General features: G+C 36.3%; 1 protein-coding gene across 1 annotated transcript in view; it reads right to left on the bottom strand.

Annotated features, from left to right (window-relative positions):
* Positions 1 to 2,673: 2,673 nt before the first annotated feature.
* GRB14 (growth factor receptor bound protein 14) overlaps positions 2,674 to 17,746 on the bottom strand; it is a 51,895-nt gene continuing 36,822 nt past the window's right edge. The window contains exons 5-13 of the mRNA XM_009274900.2: positions 15,565 to 15,702; positions 14,437 to 14,547; positions 14,151 to 14,246; positions 13,491 to 13,571; positions 11,153 to 11,269; positions 10,995 to 11,052; positions 10,815 to 10,902; positions 6,944 to 7,037; positions 2,674 to 2,820 (exon numbers count right to left, since the gene is read on the bottom strand). Of these exons, the coding sequence (XP_009273175.1) occupies positions 2,674 to 2,820; positions 6,944 to 7,037; positions 10,815 to 10,902; positions 10,995 to 11,052; positions 11,153 to 11,269; positions 13,491 to 13,571; positions 14,151 to 14,246; positions 14,437 to 14,547; positions 15,565 to 15,702 (930 nt within the window). The remainder of the gene's footprint in view (positions 2,821 to 6,943; positions 7,038 to 10,814; positions 10,903 to 10,994; positions 11,053 to 11,152; positions 11,270 to 13,490; positions 13,572 to 14,150; positions 14,247 to 14,436; positions 14,548 to 15,564; positions 15,703 to 17,746) is intronic.

Below are 17,746 nucleotides of genomic sequence, written 5' to 3'. Positions count from 1 at the left end.
GGTTGCTAGCAAGGATCTTGCAAGTCATATATCAACCACCTGTACCGTTTAGCATGTTTTAAAGTAGTCTGGGATATCAAATAGTTTCGCTTTGTTTGTTTTGGCAGGGGGTGTGTGTGTGTGTTTGTTTTTTCGTTTTTACACATTAAAACTACCTCCTTCATGCTTCTTCCTTCAGTAATATTTAAACAAGGAGGCAGTCTGTTAAGCCATTTAAACACCAAACTAGATTTTATTAGTTTTACTGGTTTGGTTTTTATGGCACAGTCACAACCAACCATACAGTTCAGGAAAGGTATGCACACTTGTAAAAAAAAGATTTGGTACTTTCAGCAAGATTTCCGTTTAGATTTTAATTAAGAGAGCTGTCAAAATGCAGGAGGCAACACTTTACAGAGTAAGAATGCTTTGAATATTTGCCAGTTAGAAACTTTTGATAGTCCAAAAACCATGCTCATTAAGCAATACTTCATTTTACTTGGAGTTTTTTGATGTTGGGGTTTTTTTTGCACTTGTGAAAAAAAAACCTGAAAAAGCAGGCAAAGATTTTTGATGGTTGATGTCTTTCCACCACATGACATAATCCCGGCATTTTCTTTTCTTTTCCGATAGGCCCAAAGGTGACTGCTCACCGAGCAGTTAGCTTCTCTACCAAGCATGCTAGCAAATACATAAATACAAATAAAAATTATGGCAAAGCTTTCACATGCCCAAGTAGAAATGGACTACAGTAGACAATTCATTTTGTTTGTCACAAGATGACCAAAAAAACAGGGATGCAGAGGAGAGTGTTTCTCCTTATTCTATACTGATCTCTGAAATAATACTAGGCCTGAAAAGTAATCACATTATTAAACTAAATCTGAGGAGGTTTTAATTAAAACTGTACTTTTGTAATTATAATTTGAAATTCCATTTGAGGCTTAAGAGTTAAATTTATCAGACTGTGAAGAGTTTTACAAGGCATTACTAATGTAATGAGCTTAGGCACCACATATGTTGCATCTTTGGTACACGTTATGAAGAGTTGCTTTTTTAATGAGCTTTAAAAACTGTATTTGCATACCAGAGGAAAAGGTCAGTGATGTGTGGATCAAGTCAGTAAATTAAGTATCACAGTATTATGTTATTATGATTGCCTTCCACAGACACACAGTAACAAAACCATAGGCTATAGCCACCATACTATTCTAATGCTTCCATCTACATGACCTTGTCAGCTTACGTACACTGGCGCTGCTGTGCCCCGGGTCCCATCTTACTCCGTCCCTTGCCCAGGCCTCCTTCACCTCCTCTCCTCACCATACTAGCAGAACAGCTGGTATGTCTGACAGTCGGAGAATCAAAGCAAGCACAGGAAGGAGGGGCCGAATTCAGCATGATGGCCCATCTCCAAGCACTACCTTGCACTCCAGCCTTTACCCTGAGTAAAGATACCCAGGGCGAGGTCCTCAACCCTCACAAGATCAAACCTATTGGACAGCAAAGCATCAGGACAGGGATGCCTCTTTCAATCCAAGCCCCATTCCACTTGAGTCTTTGTTCAAGGATGCAGCAGTATCATCTCTCTTTCAAAACACAGATACTGGAAGTATTTCTAATGCTATGGTCCAAAATTTGACTCAGTCTACTGTAACAGTTCTTTTTAGTTGGAATGTTAGATGTTTGGTAATCTCTACAGACTGGTTGACTGGTAGCTATATTGAAATTTTTATTCTGCGATAATAAAATAAGCTAGGAACTGACTGCAAATACGCTCTCACCAGGTTTTCAGCAAACAGTAAAGTTCACTGGATTTACCTTTATTTGTAGGTATCATAAGTATTTGTAAATATTGTAAATTTGTACATATTATAACCTTACCTTTATTTTTTAAGGGCAATTGAAGTAGATTCCCTCCCCAACTCTGCAACAATCCACAGTACTTAACAGATCTCTCTCTCCCTCTCTCTGTTTTAGAGACTGTACGTATACACTAAACCATGTTATGCACTACATGATACTTTATGCATGTTTATACATATCACAGCCAAGTAAGTGACACTCCAGCTCTGTATAAAGATGTAGATTTAGTCATTAGAGAAAAAAATCCTTTAAAATATTACAACAGTAATAGCACAACTCAGTACAGTTATAAGTAGTTTTAATGATTTTTCACTTTTTGTGTACGATAATCCTCAAAGTAGCATTCAAAAATATAGTGCAAAATATTTGTTTTATTTACAAATAAAATGTGCAGTTCAGCTTCTTATCCTCACCACAGTAAATGTTATTCTTCTATGTGACAAACAGAAATTATGAGAAACATTTGAAGAGACAAAAAGTTCATTTTAAACCTAAGAACAAAGATCTTTCGTTCAGTTATATTTTTGTAGAAGTTACACAATATCAGTTTTTTAAAAATTGTTTTCAGTTGAAAAAGAAAAACAAAGTCCAAGACAACACTAAAGAATTACATAGGAAAGAATGTTTTTTTAATACCATAAAGTTAATTTTGCTGTGACAATCACAATGCAAAGTTCTTATCTATATAGAATATCTTTTTTTTTTTCAGCTAAAACATAGAATCTTTACAATGTCATGCTTTTTCCCTTCTTACTCTACAAATTGCCTTTAGGGGAAAAAGTATTCTAACATCCTCCTTTCCCTCTGATGAAACAACAGATGCTTTGGTTAAAGAGCAATTCGTGCGCAATAGTGTTTTAACTTGCAAGGCAGTACTCCTTTATTAAGTTGGTAGAATTCCACTAGCTGGATGAGATCAGTAAATCTGGTATGACCATCATCAAGGGTATAGAATAGCTTCCCATCATCTTCCAACTGCAAAAATGGAAAAACAAGACAGAATAAAATCCTCTTTTGCTATGGTATTTCTTCCCGACTGAAATACTTGTTTGAGAAGTCTTCCTGTAGACCAAGATATTCATAATTACATGACTACTGAGAGAAGGAAAAATACAGCGATCATTCACAGCAAGATCAAAAATAAACAGAAAAACAATGCATTCTTTAACTTCCCCTTTAAGTTATGTACATGCCTAAAAGGAAAGAACAGTTAAATAAGTATAGGAATATTCTTTCTGCACTAACAATATTACTTTATGCCTTTGCTTTGGAATGATAGCTGGAGTTAATATGAACACTGAATTTTTACAGAGTGACAAGAAACAACCAAGTTTCAACTTACTCACCGATTTCAACCTTTGCTGCATTCATATTCTGTGTAACTGCTACATTTTGTATCACTTACTTTGTAAGGTGCAATGAGGCTATACGCTAGTGCACTGGTGTACTGGATGACACTTGCTATACAAGAAACTGCCCACCACAAAAGTAACATGCTTGATGTAGTAACATGTTCTTTGTTGTAGGAGAAAGAACTGCTGCAGCTCCAAACGCATTAGCATGGATACAGAAGAGAAAGAAGAAATTGCAAAACATACCTTGGAAGATTACTTTTGACTTTTAGATGCTTAAAAATTTACAATCAGCATTTCTCTATTCTAGGTTACTAAACATTAGCTCTTGCACAATTTGTATTGCATTGGTGACTATATAGTTTCTCGATTTATTTCCTCTACTGCTGATACGTCTAATATCAAGAAGCTTCAGTGCAATAGTGACTAATTAGTATTAATGTACATAGAGGGTAAAAAAACCCTATTTAAACTATTTTAAAAAGAAAAGGGAAAAAAGATACTTTACAAGATTGAGAGAGTAGTGAACAGAAGATCCTGAAGTAGGGCTAGCGTAGAGTAGCAGATGGTGTGCTAGGGAAAGATGCAACTATCCTACTTGAGTAGAGGGGAAGGGAGAAGATATAATTAGCTCTCTTACCTGTAATTAAGATTTCTCATCTGAAGCAGCTGTTGAACTGCTTATGACTCCTGGTTATTCTACCCTTTTCTACCATGTCTGGAGGTAGTTTGTAATTTCTTTATTCTCAGACTTTGGTCAATCCAGGTCAAACACTGCTAGTTAAGGAATTACCAATGTGTGCATGTGTAAATTCCTGTGCTCCAGCCAAGAACCTGAAAATGGATTATCATCCATCGGACTTTCCTTATGCATGCAATTTTCCTGCCAACACACTGAAGACAAGGAAGAGTTGACAATTCAGATGTCTGTTGACCAGGATTTCATTTTTAGCTTATTTTTCCCCCTCCAAGTTAATCCCAAACCTTGAAGTGAATACCAGACATATTGCTAATTCTAAAGCAATCAATATTCTGCAAAGTAAAAACTCATATCAAAATTATGTTGCCCATGAACCTAACATCTTCTGTAAGCTAAGAAGGCTGTTATGAGAGAACATTTATTGGAAAAAGACAGTCCCAGAAATGTGTATCAATTCTTCTTCTTTCGCATGGACTACAGAACAGCTAATTTCAGGATAGACAACACTGAAGTTAACTTATATCACCTCAGAGTGGTAAGGCTGAAAAATACATTTAAGCTATCAAGTCCTCCAACTTTCACACTATGGGATCCCAAATGTATCTCAAAGGTTTTCTCTTCAACTTTCTACAATCAATTCCCTGCCACCCACCTGCAATACCTGTTGCACATGTTACTAATGTTAACATGATGCACCTGTTAATGTGGGGGAAACTTGAATTGGCAGGCTGCATGCCCTATCTGAAAGGAGACATTTTTAAATGCAGTGTAACCTGAAGCAACCTAAAATGTAAGAGAAAAATAATTCATTTAGAGACTGACTGATTTTTCACTTGTAAAAAGACCTTCTAAATGCCAGTTATTTATTTATTTACATTTAGTAGGAAAGTTTATCTTCTCTTCCCAATGGCTGGAAAAAGGCAAGAGTTTAGAAGAACAGCAGGATTTGAAGTTCAAAAAGGTAACCTTGATCTCCAACTAATAAGCTACCACCTTACTGCAGTAACACAACATGCCTTGTTTCTTAGAAAATGGTAACTTCATTTAGAAGATCAGCAGCAACTGGAAGCAAAACCTTCCCCCCCTCAAAAAATACTTTTTTGAACTCCTTAAAGAGTATTGTTCTAGCGAAAACAGAGCATGTGGTAAGTCAGGATATTGAGAATGGCATGAGGGGTACTGAATGTGACTGGAAATTAGATGACAGAAAGGAATTCAAATATGCCTATGTTTGGGGAACTACCAGTTTCCATAGTCTCTCTCTGGATTAAGTTGTTCTCATTACAGATTTATTTTTTCTGGTAACTACCATAGGATAAATTGCTTTACTTTAAAAACCAATTAAAAAAAAATTTCCTTCAAGAAAAACAGGTTTTGCACTGAAGTGGTACAGGTCTTCTAGAGCATCAGCATGGAAAAACCGTCCCAAGTCTGTAGACAATCTATGTCAAAATAAAGAGTTCCTGGTTTCTCCAAAGATCCTACAACAGGAGAACGTGGTTTTAGTATGCTTGTATATGATTAATTCCTCAAATGCACTGCTTACATCTGCAGAAGAACATTAGAATTGACTGGATAATTTTTTGGAAGGGAAGAGGAGAATCATCCAGCTCAGAGGAAACTGAAGATAACTGCAGCTTCCTGCTACATTGGTTGTTAGAGAAGAGAGGGTCTGTTTCCTGATAGGGAAAGAAAAAGTGGTCTCTTAAATTTGAGAGTTAAATGACATGCCAATGAAGTAGGATCATACAGTATTTGTACGGAGTTCAGAAGGTTTTCTAAACCACACAGCAGTTATCCCAAAGTAAATACTAGAAGCAACCACAGTCAATAGAAGCACAGAGATCTTACACCTGAGATTCTGATCACAGAGCACATGCTGATGCTTGCATGGGATCCAGGGCATAGCTATCACTTTTGGATGAAGGACTCCTCCATTGTTTGTACCTAACACAACAAAAATCCTGGGCAATTCTTTTAACAAACATTGATTCACTCCTTTCCTCCTCGCAAATAATGCTTCTGTTTTATTCTACAGGAACTTTTTTTGGGGAGGATATCAGCTGCAAGCCCTAGGTAAGGCATACAGAAATTTGGTGAACGATCATAGGGGATCACCAGATCAGAAACAAAGAAAATGCCACTACACTCATTTCTACTGAGAAACAGCAGAATCTCCTAGAAACTTCAGTAGGAAGAAACATGGAGGCTAGAGTGTTATGTGGTCTGGAAGAAAGGTTCTTGTGAATAGAGAAGAAAAAGCTATAGGTCTGCTCAGTTATGTCAAGCATCTGTGGGTAAAACACATAATGCTAAAGTGTTTCTCATCTTAACCCAAGCAGCCTGTAAAAACAGTATAAACCACCTCTGGAAGGATTGGAAGGGATGGGGAAAGCTGGCCATTCTGGCAGAAGAATTGGATGGTATCTTCAATGAAAACTGATGGAAATATGATTTCAATTTAGGAAATTTCAGCTTACCTATAAGTAGCTGGACTAAATAAGGGTATCAATTTTTTGCTAAAATTGTCCCCCTGAAGAAGACCTGGACATGAATATACCACAATAATATGAATCAAGAAGAGGGGTCAGCAGAAAATGTTTGGCTCCAAATATTGAGAGAAACTATCCTGAAAAGATGAGTCAGTGAGATATACACACACACGCGTCGCAGGCAGTCCACCTAAACAGATGACTAAAAAGTAATTGTGCACATATTGAAAAATGAAAAGGTAATATGACCTTTATTAATACATGATTTTCATGCCATCAGGGTTGCTTCTATTCCAGTTCAAATAGATTTGTCTATTTTTTTGAAGACACTTTTTAGGATTTCATAATACTAGTCAAGCTTTATAACAAATCAAACAGCAAAGCTCAAAAATGTTCAACTCTACTCAAGAATACTAATTTATTTTTGTGATACAGGTATTATGTTTACATCTTCCATATAACAGCAAAAGAAAAAAGAATCCAGCGATATTCAATCACAATTAATCAACTGTTTTGTTTTACAACTGTATATATAAACTGAAAAATTTACTTACTGGTACAATTTGAAAATGCTTTATTTTTAATCCATGACTCAATGACAATACAAATGTTTTGGGGTTACTTTGGCTATCACGTACCAGGAATACCCTAAAAGAGATTGAAAATTTTCAGAGTAAGATCTCTCTGGAAAGCCTTTTGTAAACATCCAGTTAAAACTGTTGTAAATTCATTACAGAAGTATTAGTGAAAAGCAAAAATAATATTAATTAAATAAGTTATGCTTTTAATCAGTATTTCTTTGCAAATGTGTCACTAGAAATACTTTTTCTTAAATTCTTCTTCACCTTGTCTATTATATGAAAAATATGCATTCTCAGAATGAATGATACCGTAGGCATTAGTTTTTACACTGCATAGAATTACAATGCATCTCTTTAGACACAAAAGTACCCCCAAAGTTTGTGCTTTGAACAAAGTTTTTCTTTGGACGCTGACAGTTACCTAAATCACAAGCGTTATAGGGAAAATTCGAAAGGTAGTTCAACAGGGAGTTTACAGAAAAGGTAACGCAAGACATACCAGAATGATTTTCACATCTGGCCAATAATCATAAATGCACGCTCACTTCTGCACATCGGCAAAAATCCCACTGAGACAGAGCTACATTCTGCTCATTTTATGGCATCGTTATTCAAATCACAACACTCTCAATGGCCAACAGTGTCACTGCAACTAGTTCACTGATAACTTAGTCCAGCCAGTTTATGGACAGACTTATGTCACAATCATGGTAGGATAATCTCGTACAGGCAAAGGATGATTACCAGTAAGAGACAGCTTTCATTGAATCACTGGGTTTGGGATATTGGCAGAGAACAGTCTGGAGGACAGAGGGAAGTACCTGATTCACAGCTTTGTAGTGGAGAGAGTCTGAACTGTTTATACTGTGCAGGTCTGGAACAGATACAGCTAACCAATGTACCAAAGAAGGGAAATGGAGGGACAGCCATTGGCAAGCATGCTCCTCTTTCAGGACACAAAAGAAACGGGCAAAATGGACTTGCAGGTATCAACCAAGTGAGCACTAGTGGCCACCTACTTTTTCCCAACCACATACCAGGAATTAGAGCACAAACTATTCTATGAAAAGAAAGGATTTCAGGAGAAGAAAGCAGACAAAGGCTTATGGTGGATTTTCACTGACTAACAGCATGGATCCAAACTACTAATTTCATCCTCAATGTTTTTAAGAGTTCTATTTTTCCAAAGTAAGAAAATACTTGGAATTATGAAATTTGGAGTCTATAATCATTAACATTTCTGTCAAAATCCCCATCCAGTCTAATTCGGACCTCTGATACTAATTCAGTTATTAAAGAGGGATAATCGCCAACTCAGCATACGGCTTGCAAGAGCACACGGCAAGTGTAAGGACAAATAAGAGTTCTCAATAGACTCGGGCTCTCATAACAAGCTCTCTCTCACCACCTAGTGGCCTTTCACCCTCTCCAGGACATGAACGAAATTTTTCAGAGCACAGTTAGAATCCTTTGCATAAACTTAAATCTTTTATATATTTCTCATTAAGGACTGGCATTTTATTTTATTCAGAAAAATGACACTGTAAGAATGTGCCACTTTGCAGATATCCAAAATGGGGTCTCTACACCCAAATACCGGTATACACATTAAACAATACACAAAGTAATCACATTGGGTAGGAAAGAAAATACAGGTTGATAAATATTTATGTTCCCATTCATCAGTTCTTTTAAAGTCCATTTTCTTACTTTTTTCCTTGTTTTAACAGCAAAGATAAGCAACATTTGTCCTCCTTACATAAAAAGATCTTTACTCTTTTCTAACCTTATCACAGTAGACCTACTTTAGTTGTCAAAGAACCTTTAAAAAGATCACTTTCTTATGAAGAAAGGGTTCTAGTTCACAGAATCTTAGAAATGCTAGTTGGAAGGGAGCTTTTTAGACATGCTGGATGACTCCAAACAACTGCTCCTTCATAAACCTGTAAGGAATTCTCTGAATGACCAGTTGCATTTTGTCATGGGCCTTTTGGTAATGCTATTTATCTCATTCATCAATAAGATGCCGATCCTGTCAACCATTTATCACTGAAAAGTCTCCAAATGTCCTTTAGGGAGTAAAGTATGAAATCTACAACACTGCTACATAAACTTCTTTAAGAAAGTTGGTTTTACACCAGGACAGTAGATCCAAAAACTTTATTCTTTCATAGCACACCTTAAGACTGTTGCTGTCTCTAATTCTGTTACTGGGTTATTCAAATACTGAGACAACTGCAGATTCTTTAAGTAATAGTCCCTTTATCTTCTATAAGCCATCAAACAGCGTATTTGTTGGTACATACAGTATTACAGAGGTCCTACCACCTCTGTCATATATGCAGATCTCCCTGCTTGGGATCACCTTAGAAGGCTCAACATGGATTATTTTCTCTGCCCCAACCCCCCCAGCCCCCAGAAACTAAAATCTTATTATTCCCATGAAAAACTTCTGTATTTCTGGTGATAATTCGTTCTTTCAGCCCGTCAAAAAGCACAGCATTTGTCACATGCTGTAATGTATTAATGACTTCACTGTAACTCCTGAATATGTATCTGACAGCATATAAGCACTCATACTACCATGTTCTAATCAATTCTAGACAAGTCCACGCAGAAGTATCATCCTCACCAAAACCACAATGCATATCTATGAATAGATCCAAGAATATAACATAAACAACACTGTACTAAACTAATGTTAGCAAGGTATTCACTTTCTTATCTCAAACACCATTGCTATTTACTCGTCAAATCTACTGGGTTTCATTTAACAGTATGTGTGTGTACCCACTGAAATACAGTGGAAGATTCGTCACCCCTAGAATGACATACTGCTCAGAAATACATGTTGGATTCACTCCCATGTCCTGTCCCTCTCACGTAACAAATGCAAAAAAGAATGCAGAGCACAGAAGCAGTTTCAGGATGATTAGCCCAGCTTAAAAACATGACCCCTGAAGTTGAAAACTAGAAGAAAAAATACAAAAGGGGAAGTCCAATTAGCCATCCTTGCTGAATATGACTACTTCTGTCTCCCCTTCCTTCCCATCTCTTTTTTTTTTCCTAGAGCCATTTCTGCACATGTAGAAAACAGTATTACAACATACTTAATCTAAAACTGAAGGAATTTAACCAGTAATCTGATATTACAGGTACCTAACTGGAAACAGACTCAGAGAAACTTAGTTTTATGGAATTACTCATTGAATGAAGGAGGCCCAAGTTTATATTTAATACAGGAGTAAGGATAAAAATACGGAAATGAAAAACAGGAGGATTTGAACATAAAATACCTACTTGCTTTGTCATTTTTTTTAAATTAATATTTAAGTGAGAGAAAAACAAAAGTGAATGGTCTTATCCTAATGTTTATTGTTTACCATTAAGGGATAATACAATTTTTAGTCATTTCATGAGGAAAAGCATACTTTTTTTTCAACAGCTGTCTCTGCACATTTCATCTTAGAATAAGGGTAGTCAATGTTTTCAGGCTTGCTTTCATTCTTTCATCACTAATAAGAGATACAAAAGACACTGGTGCCGAAGTTGACAGTTCCCAGAGAATGTTGTACAAATACACAGCTCAAGTGCCTAGCTCTGAGCAGACCTAAGTAATCTGTCAGTGACAGAATCGAAGTGTTAGATCACCACTTTATTGCTTCCAAAAGATATAAAATAGAAACCAACTGATCCCCAGATAGCCCTATATAAAAGAATTTTTACTTCTATTAGGTAAGTGCAAAATCTTCCTTCCTCCATCTCCCCCCCAATAAGTAGTACATGAAAATAGCAGTTGTTGACTGGAAACATCTCAGAAGAGTTACGTAAAGAATTAACTTACCCATCTACAAGTCCATGCTGCAAAATAAGTCTCTGAGCCTCTTCTCTAGAGATTTTATGATGAAACCATGACTGAGATCTATGTATAGCTGTAGAAATAAAGATCTTTAAAAAAACATTTTGCCTTTATTGAAAGAACCAGCTATTGCATTTCTCTGGCAATGAATTAACTCACACATACCCATGTTAGACATGGCAATAGGACTACCATGTGAGTTGAGTCGTAGACACCCTCTCCTCTGTATGAGAGAAGTAAAAACATGATTTGAAAGCTTTTTTGTTTAAAAAAAAAAAAAAAAATTGGAAAATACTATTCTGATAAAGCAAAGGTGTTTATACCCGCCATGCTAATCCTTCTTCAACTGCAACTGAAAGGGCTTCTGTTGGATTTTCTATAATTCTGCTTCTGTGTCCTGAGAAATCCATTGCTACTAAAGAATTTTCTGAAATGCTTCTCTGCAACAAAGAAAAATAAATTTAGTTTGTTCATTTTTTAAAAGATCCATCATTTAAAAGTGAGCTTCTGAGAAAACATTATGTTTTGTAAGTGGTGTTTCAAGCATCTGCAGTGTTTCCCATCAAAGCCAAACTCATTTTACCCTAGGGAGCATTTGTAATTCCAGTATGCTGCTGCAAAGCTCAATTTTACAGTCTGGCAGGACAGATCATCTTTTTGCATTACTGCAATAGATGATAAATACATCGCTTTACCATAAACTCTATTTATATTTTTAACTATAACTAGCCCTTTGCATGTCAAAACAAGTCAGGAAACTGTTATTAAGCTGTCCAAGTAACAGAAAAAAGATAAAATACAAATTTCTTATACATAACCAAATTAACAAATATTTGAAATATTTTGCTATAAATATGTGATAAACTTATATATTTTCTATATAAACTTTCACTCAAAGTTTACCAGATTTAAGCATTGAAAACAGTAATTTCTATGGAAATTAACTTCTATTTTAATACAACCCTTCTAACTCTTCACAGACTCAACAACTGTAGGATCTGTTATAAAAAAATGCTTGGGTTTTTTTCTCCCAGTGAAGATCAAGTTTGTAACAACAGAATAAAAAGCACTGAAGTGTGACAAAACAGTCTTAAAACTCACCAAAATACATCTCAGAAACCAAGGTTTACAAAATCAAGTTTAATATGGATTGTAATGGCTCAAATGTCAGCAGGCACTGGAATATCAAATAATTACAAGAACATTCTAGCATTCTATAAGTTAAAGTAACACCTGGAACACAAGAGGCCCAGATTTCTGTAGGGTTAGCAAAGCTTCCCAGTTCAAAACCAAAGCAGCTCTGTTTTGTTCCTGTTTGGTTACAAGCATGAATATAACTAGAAATGGAAGACAGCAATTTTGCAGTTCACTGTAATTCTTTACACTGTAGTCTAAGGTCTGCCTGAGCAACTGTAACCTGTAAAGAACTTTGCAAAAGTGAAAAAACAAGGGCAAAATAAGATAAAATGTTTGCCTCTAGGAGAGTGGAGGGAACTCCTTGTAGCTGACATGGTTGTGAGTTATGGAGGAATGTGAAACATGGAAGTGGTTCCCCTACGAAGTATGTTCATTAGCTTGTGCACTTAATTCCCAACTTTATCCAATTTGCTGTTTAATTCATGAATTATACACAAGTAGAAAAAGAGTGTCACGCTTAATACTGGTTATAGATCCTGCATTAGAAGCTACGCGAGCTAAAACACACGCAACAACATAAGAGGAGAGAGAATCAGTAATGGCTCCCAGATCCATTATAAAAGCAGCAGCTGGCTATTCTAACAGCTTCACACAACAGAAAGTAAAGACATGGTCAGCATATTAAGCACAATTTTGAAGCCATGCTTATTAGCAGTATCACTGAAAACTATTTTTGTGAATACCTATAATAGCAAATGCATATTTTAGGCATTTTAACCGCAAGAACTATAATAAAAGCTCAAAAAATCCACCATAAATCACTGTCACAAGTCCTGGCAACAAGTAATTTTTACCCAATTTAGCCAAGAACAAAACCAAAAATTATATAAATCATCCATGAAAAAGTCTGGAATCAAATGACTCATAAAGAACTGGGATAACATAAGATATTAAAGAAAAGGACAACCTGATCCACTCCGAACTATCTGACTGAGGAGATGGACATAGCATCTAATATAGGCTGTTATTGCTCCAAAACCCAGTTCTGCCAAATTATGGTGTTCTTCTGAAGTCCAGTCATTATTATAACAGCTGAAACTCATCTTAAGTACTTAATATTTTATATAAAAAAAAAAGGATTTGTTATAGCTTTCTTATTCATCATTTACAGCATGTGTAACCTTAAACACTTTTCTTCTTTTTTAACGCATTTATAGTTCTGCTGCTCTGTGTTCAAAAATCCTCTTTCCATTCTTTTTGACAGTGATAACAAGCCAATGAACCCCCAAAATACTGGAGATTTGACAAAGGCAAAAAACCTGTTAACTGGTCTGAACTACCTGATTTGTATTAAGTAAGTTAATTAATTAGCTCTCTAGACAACCCTGACAAAAGTTTTTGGCAAGCATTCACACATGCAAAGATTTGCAGAATCAGGTCACTAGTATAACACACACAAGTTACTTAAAAATAGCATGATGGCAGAAACAACGTATTTATTCATGGAGCTACTGTGGGACATACCATAGGTGTTATATTCAAAGGGCTGCAGCCACTTCTACCTTGATATGGTTGCATGTAATTCTGATACAGCTGCATCCCATACTAAAACCAGAAAATAACACGGTTAGCATTTTAAATTATAAACCTAAGCCAAGTAAATTTTTTTCCAGATGTAAAAGATAACACATGCTTTTCTTTACCATTAAAAACCAGGGACAAATGCTGTTAGGGTAAGGAAATGCACATCGTCGTCATTGCTGCTGCCTTTATAAATGTACACACTGCATTAAATGCTACCCATTTAATACACCAACTGACCTATTCCTATTTTTTCACAAACAGACACATTTTAAAAACATATTAAAGTTCCCTTCTTGTAGCTTTGTTCCACATTACTCAACAATCTCACTGAATTCAACATGGTTACATATAAGCATGTGCTTAATGTTACATTTAAGTATTTGCAGGACTGAGGCTTCAAAACATCATCCCATCCCTACAATGATTCTAGTAATTTGGCCTCTCTCTGTTTGTTGGGATGAAGAAAAATAAGCTTTCAGAGTACAAAATTGATATTGCTATTGCATGGGAACCTAGAATTACATTACTTCTCTACCACACAGTATGAAAATTTCACAGAGTAAGCTTAAGTAAGAAGTTAACTCCACACAGAAAAATTACCTTAAGCAACCTAATTGCTGTCATCCAACAGGTCCTACTTTGTTCATCATCTGCACAGAGCTGTTTCAGGTCTCTGGTTCCTCCTGATTTGTTAGGCTAGAAGGCCACAGCACATTTTTTTAGCATTAATGCATATCTTGAAGATAATACCTGTTGAAATAAAAGCCACTAATTCTCCTATTTTATAACAGACAGCTGAATATTGTTTTCAAAAACCTTAAAGAAACTTAAGCTTACCTAAAAACTGTGGCTTGCTTTAATATGTATCAGAATAATAAGCCTGTACCTTAAAGCAGAATCCATAGTTTGTTGGTGCTCCAGAAATCTTTTTGCCTGTCAAAGACATGTACATATCACTATTGCTGAATTCACAGAAAAACTGCAGATGCCTTGGCTCCTAAAAAAGAAGGGCAATGTAATACAGTTAGACTATTTTTAGCCAGTCTCCAGATAAGAAACTCAGAAGAGTATAGTAGTTACCCCGTTCCAAAATACAGTCTTACATACTGCAGTTTTAACTGTGACATCATGAAATCTAGAAAGAGACAACTCAACAGTAACTTTATAATGCAGAGAAAAAACACCTCAAACTAGTCAAAGACTTCATTCTTCTAGAGAGGGAAAAAAAACCAAAGTGCAAGTGATATCATTTCTGGGAAAACACGCACTAAATTCAAGCCACAATAATAGTAAAGTAGGAGGCAAGTTTTGAGAGCAGTATGCATTTCAAACATCAAAATAAAATATACTTTCAGAATCTGAAAAACAACATACTGTAATTATTACTGTCCGGTACTACTTCTAACCATTATCTCCATCCTCTAAGGTTAAGTCAAGGAAGCAAACAAAAGAAATTTGCTGAAGGATACAAAAACAGCTCAATGAATACTCTGGCATTTAACATAGAAAATTCAGAACAAGAAAAAACATTGTTTTAAGTAGTTTATGTAAAAGGGGTGTCAACTCCTGTGTATCCTGTGTAACATAATCAGGTTTAAGGTATTGCCATCAAAAAGTTGAACTAGTAAAATGAAAAGCTGTCCAGTGACAAAACTTGAGAACTCTAAAAATCTTCCTGTAAAATCCTTTTATACATGGGGGTTTGTTTATTTTAGATAATGAAGTATTATATCCACCTTTCAGAGCATCAACTTACACTTCAGAATTTTAACTACTACTTGAAAATTCATTTTATCAGGCAAAAAGAAACTACTGTTTCTAAGACATACTTTCCCAATTTTGTATCTCAAGGTCTCTCTAAATTTTATCTATAATAAATAGATTATTTTTTCCCTTTTTATCACTGTAAGTTGAAATTCAAATTTTGGTTGGTTATTATTACAACAAATGGTAAATACATAGACATTTGCCCTAACGTCACAGTTCTCTCTCTTTTTTTTTTCCCTTCCCTTACCTTAGAGGTACCTTTAGTGGAAAAATAAAGGCCAGATCTTCTCAAAAGAAAGTACAATTTTTTCCACGATTTTTTTCCCTGCTCCTTTGCATGCAAATAACCATGAATCTCAGGATATGTGCTGGAGCTTAGGAACATCTGAAAGAAATTATCAGACATGCATTTTTCTTTTCATCTAAAACCAGCTTTCTGTTTCATTAACATACTCAGACAGGACTAAGGGGAATAAACCCCTAAATCCACTATCACGCCACAGTAATTCAGTTACGATTGCATCTAATCCCATTAAGAGTACTTCTGATTTAAGGCATGTAGAATGTTACACAACTCCAAGGTATGCTAAGCAAGTTACATATTTATATGGAACATATGGTTTGAAATGAGAGCATTAGTTATGCAATATGTTGACTTCAGCAACAAAACCAGTGTAAGAAGTTCTGATCCCATGCCTCAGACCCTATTTATATAAAACTGCAAACCAATGCTACCAAAAGAAGAAAAAAAAAATGCTATCCCTCCCCCACTCCTGTGTTACAAACCAGATAAGCTAACTGATCTGAGTTAAAATTAATTCAGCAAACAAATCACAAAATCTGAATCACAAAACCATGCAGGTCAGGCAGATATTATCATTTTCAAAAGAAGGGAACAAAGGTCTCAGGACCTGAAGTGGTGCTTAAGTAGGAGCTTTAGTTGAACCAAAACCAGGAGGGGCTGGACCAGTCACCAAAACAGCTCCTGTCTGTGCTCAAGGCCATGTGGCAGAGAGTACTGAAAAAAGCTGCATCAGGAGGAAGGAAAGAGGACTTAAAAGTCTGAGAGATCAGCCATTTTGCCTCCAGAACTGCAAGAAAAAGGTGTGCACCCTCACAAGCCGTAGAAAAGACAGAATGATATGGGTAGACAGAGAAGTTAACTAATGCACTGAGAGAAGCTAACCAATGCACTGCCTCTACTCAAGCATTCAACAGCTTCTCTTTAGCCATTTCAACCCGACATTGTCAGAACGCAACACAGCTGTTATCTTGCTAAGACCAAGTACACAGTTTTACTTAGTCTGCAAAAGTACCCACTAAAAGCTGGCAACCATGTTAACTTCATTCTAATTCCATGTAATGCATTCATTTTTATTACTCTTCTTCCAATAAAACTACTCAGAACTATGGCTCACATCTAAACAGACTAACCTAGAATTATTCAATTTCCATATATGCAAAGGAATCTGTGTTGTTACTAAGCTCTTCAAGAAACCTTGCCCCAGACTGGCCTGCAGAATCATAAATACTATCTAGGCTTATATAGCGGTAGGGAACAAGGGATTTTCTGGTTGGTATCTCTGCAGCTTTCATTGCGACGTTTTCCTCCTGTTCACTGCCACTTCCAGAAAATCTGATTTGAGGACACAAAGCAACAGATTACTAGGCAAGAGACAGACTGACCAGTACCGGACTGGAGCAAAACGATGAAGTGAACGTGATTTTGGAAGTACACCAAGTTCTTTGGCCACTAAATAATGCAGTCCAACCAAGACACACAAGGTTTCTTTTGCTTTTATTGTTTTCCTACCTTGCAGCCAGATGCATGACTGTACCACCTGTAGACCAACCTGAGCTATTAAATTCAGCTGGTGTGAATGCACTAATATGGGCAGGCTTCATTTGACAGGGGAGTGCCGTGGCCCACAACTAGAAATGCATTATGAATAGCTTCACTGCTATTCACCTGAATAGTTAAATTACAGTAAGACTAGGTACATCTATCTACAATGTGCTGCTGGCACACAGCTGTGTGCAAATGCAGTTTAAGCTATTTCAGCCACATTGAAGCAGATGGGTAGGTCCTGGTAGGTGTTCCAGCCTGTTAATCTTCCCATTTTACAAGGGCATGTAGTGATAGGACAAGGGGTAGTGCCTTTAAACTGAAAGAGGGTAGATTTAGATTAGATATAAGGAAGACATTCTTCACTATGAGGGTGGTGAGGCACTGGAACAGGTTGCTGTCATGGTTTAACCTCAGCCAGCAACTGAGCACCATACATCCGCTCGCTCACTCCCCTCCCCCGGTGGGATGGGGGAGAGAATTTGGAAGAGTACAAGTGAGAAAACTCGTGGGTTGAGATAAAAACAGTTTAATAATTGAAATAAAATAATAATAATAATAATATACAAAGCAAGTGATGCAC

The sequence above is a fragment of the Aptenodytes forsteri genome, unplaced genomic scaffold (genome assembly GCF_000699145.1).
Source record: "Aptenodytes forsteri isolate BGI_AS27 unplaced genomic scaffold, ASM69914v1 Scaffold255, whole genome shotgun sequence".
NCBI lineage: Eukaryota > Metazoa > Chordata > Aves > Sphenisciformes > Spheniscidae > Aptenodytes > Aptenodytes forsteri.
This window is presented reverse-complemented; position numbering and strand designations above follow the sequence as displayed.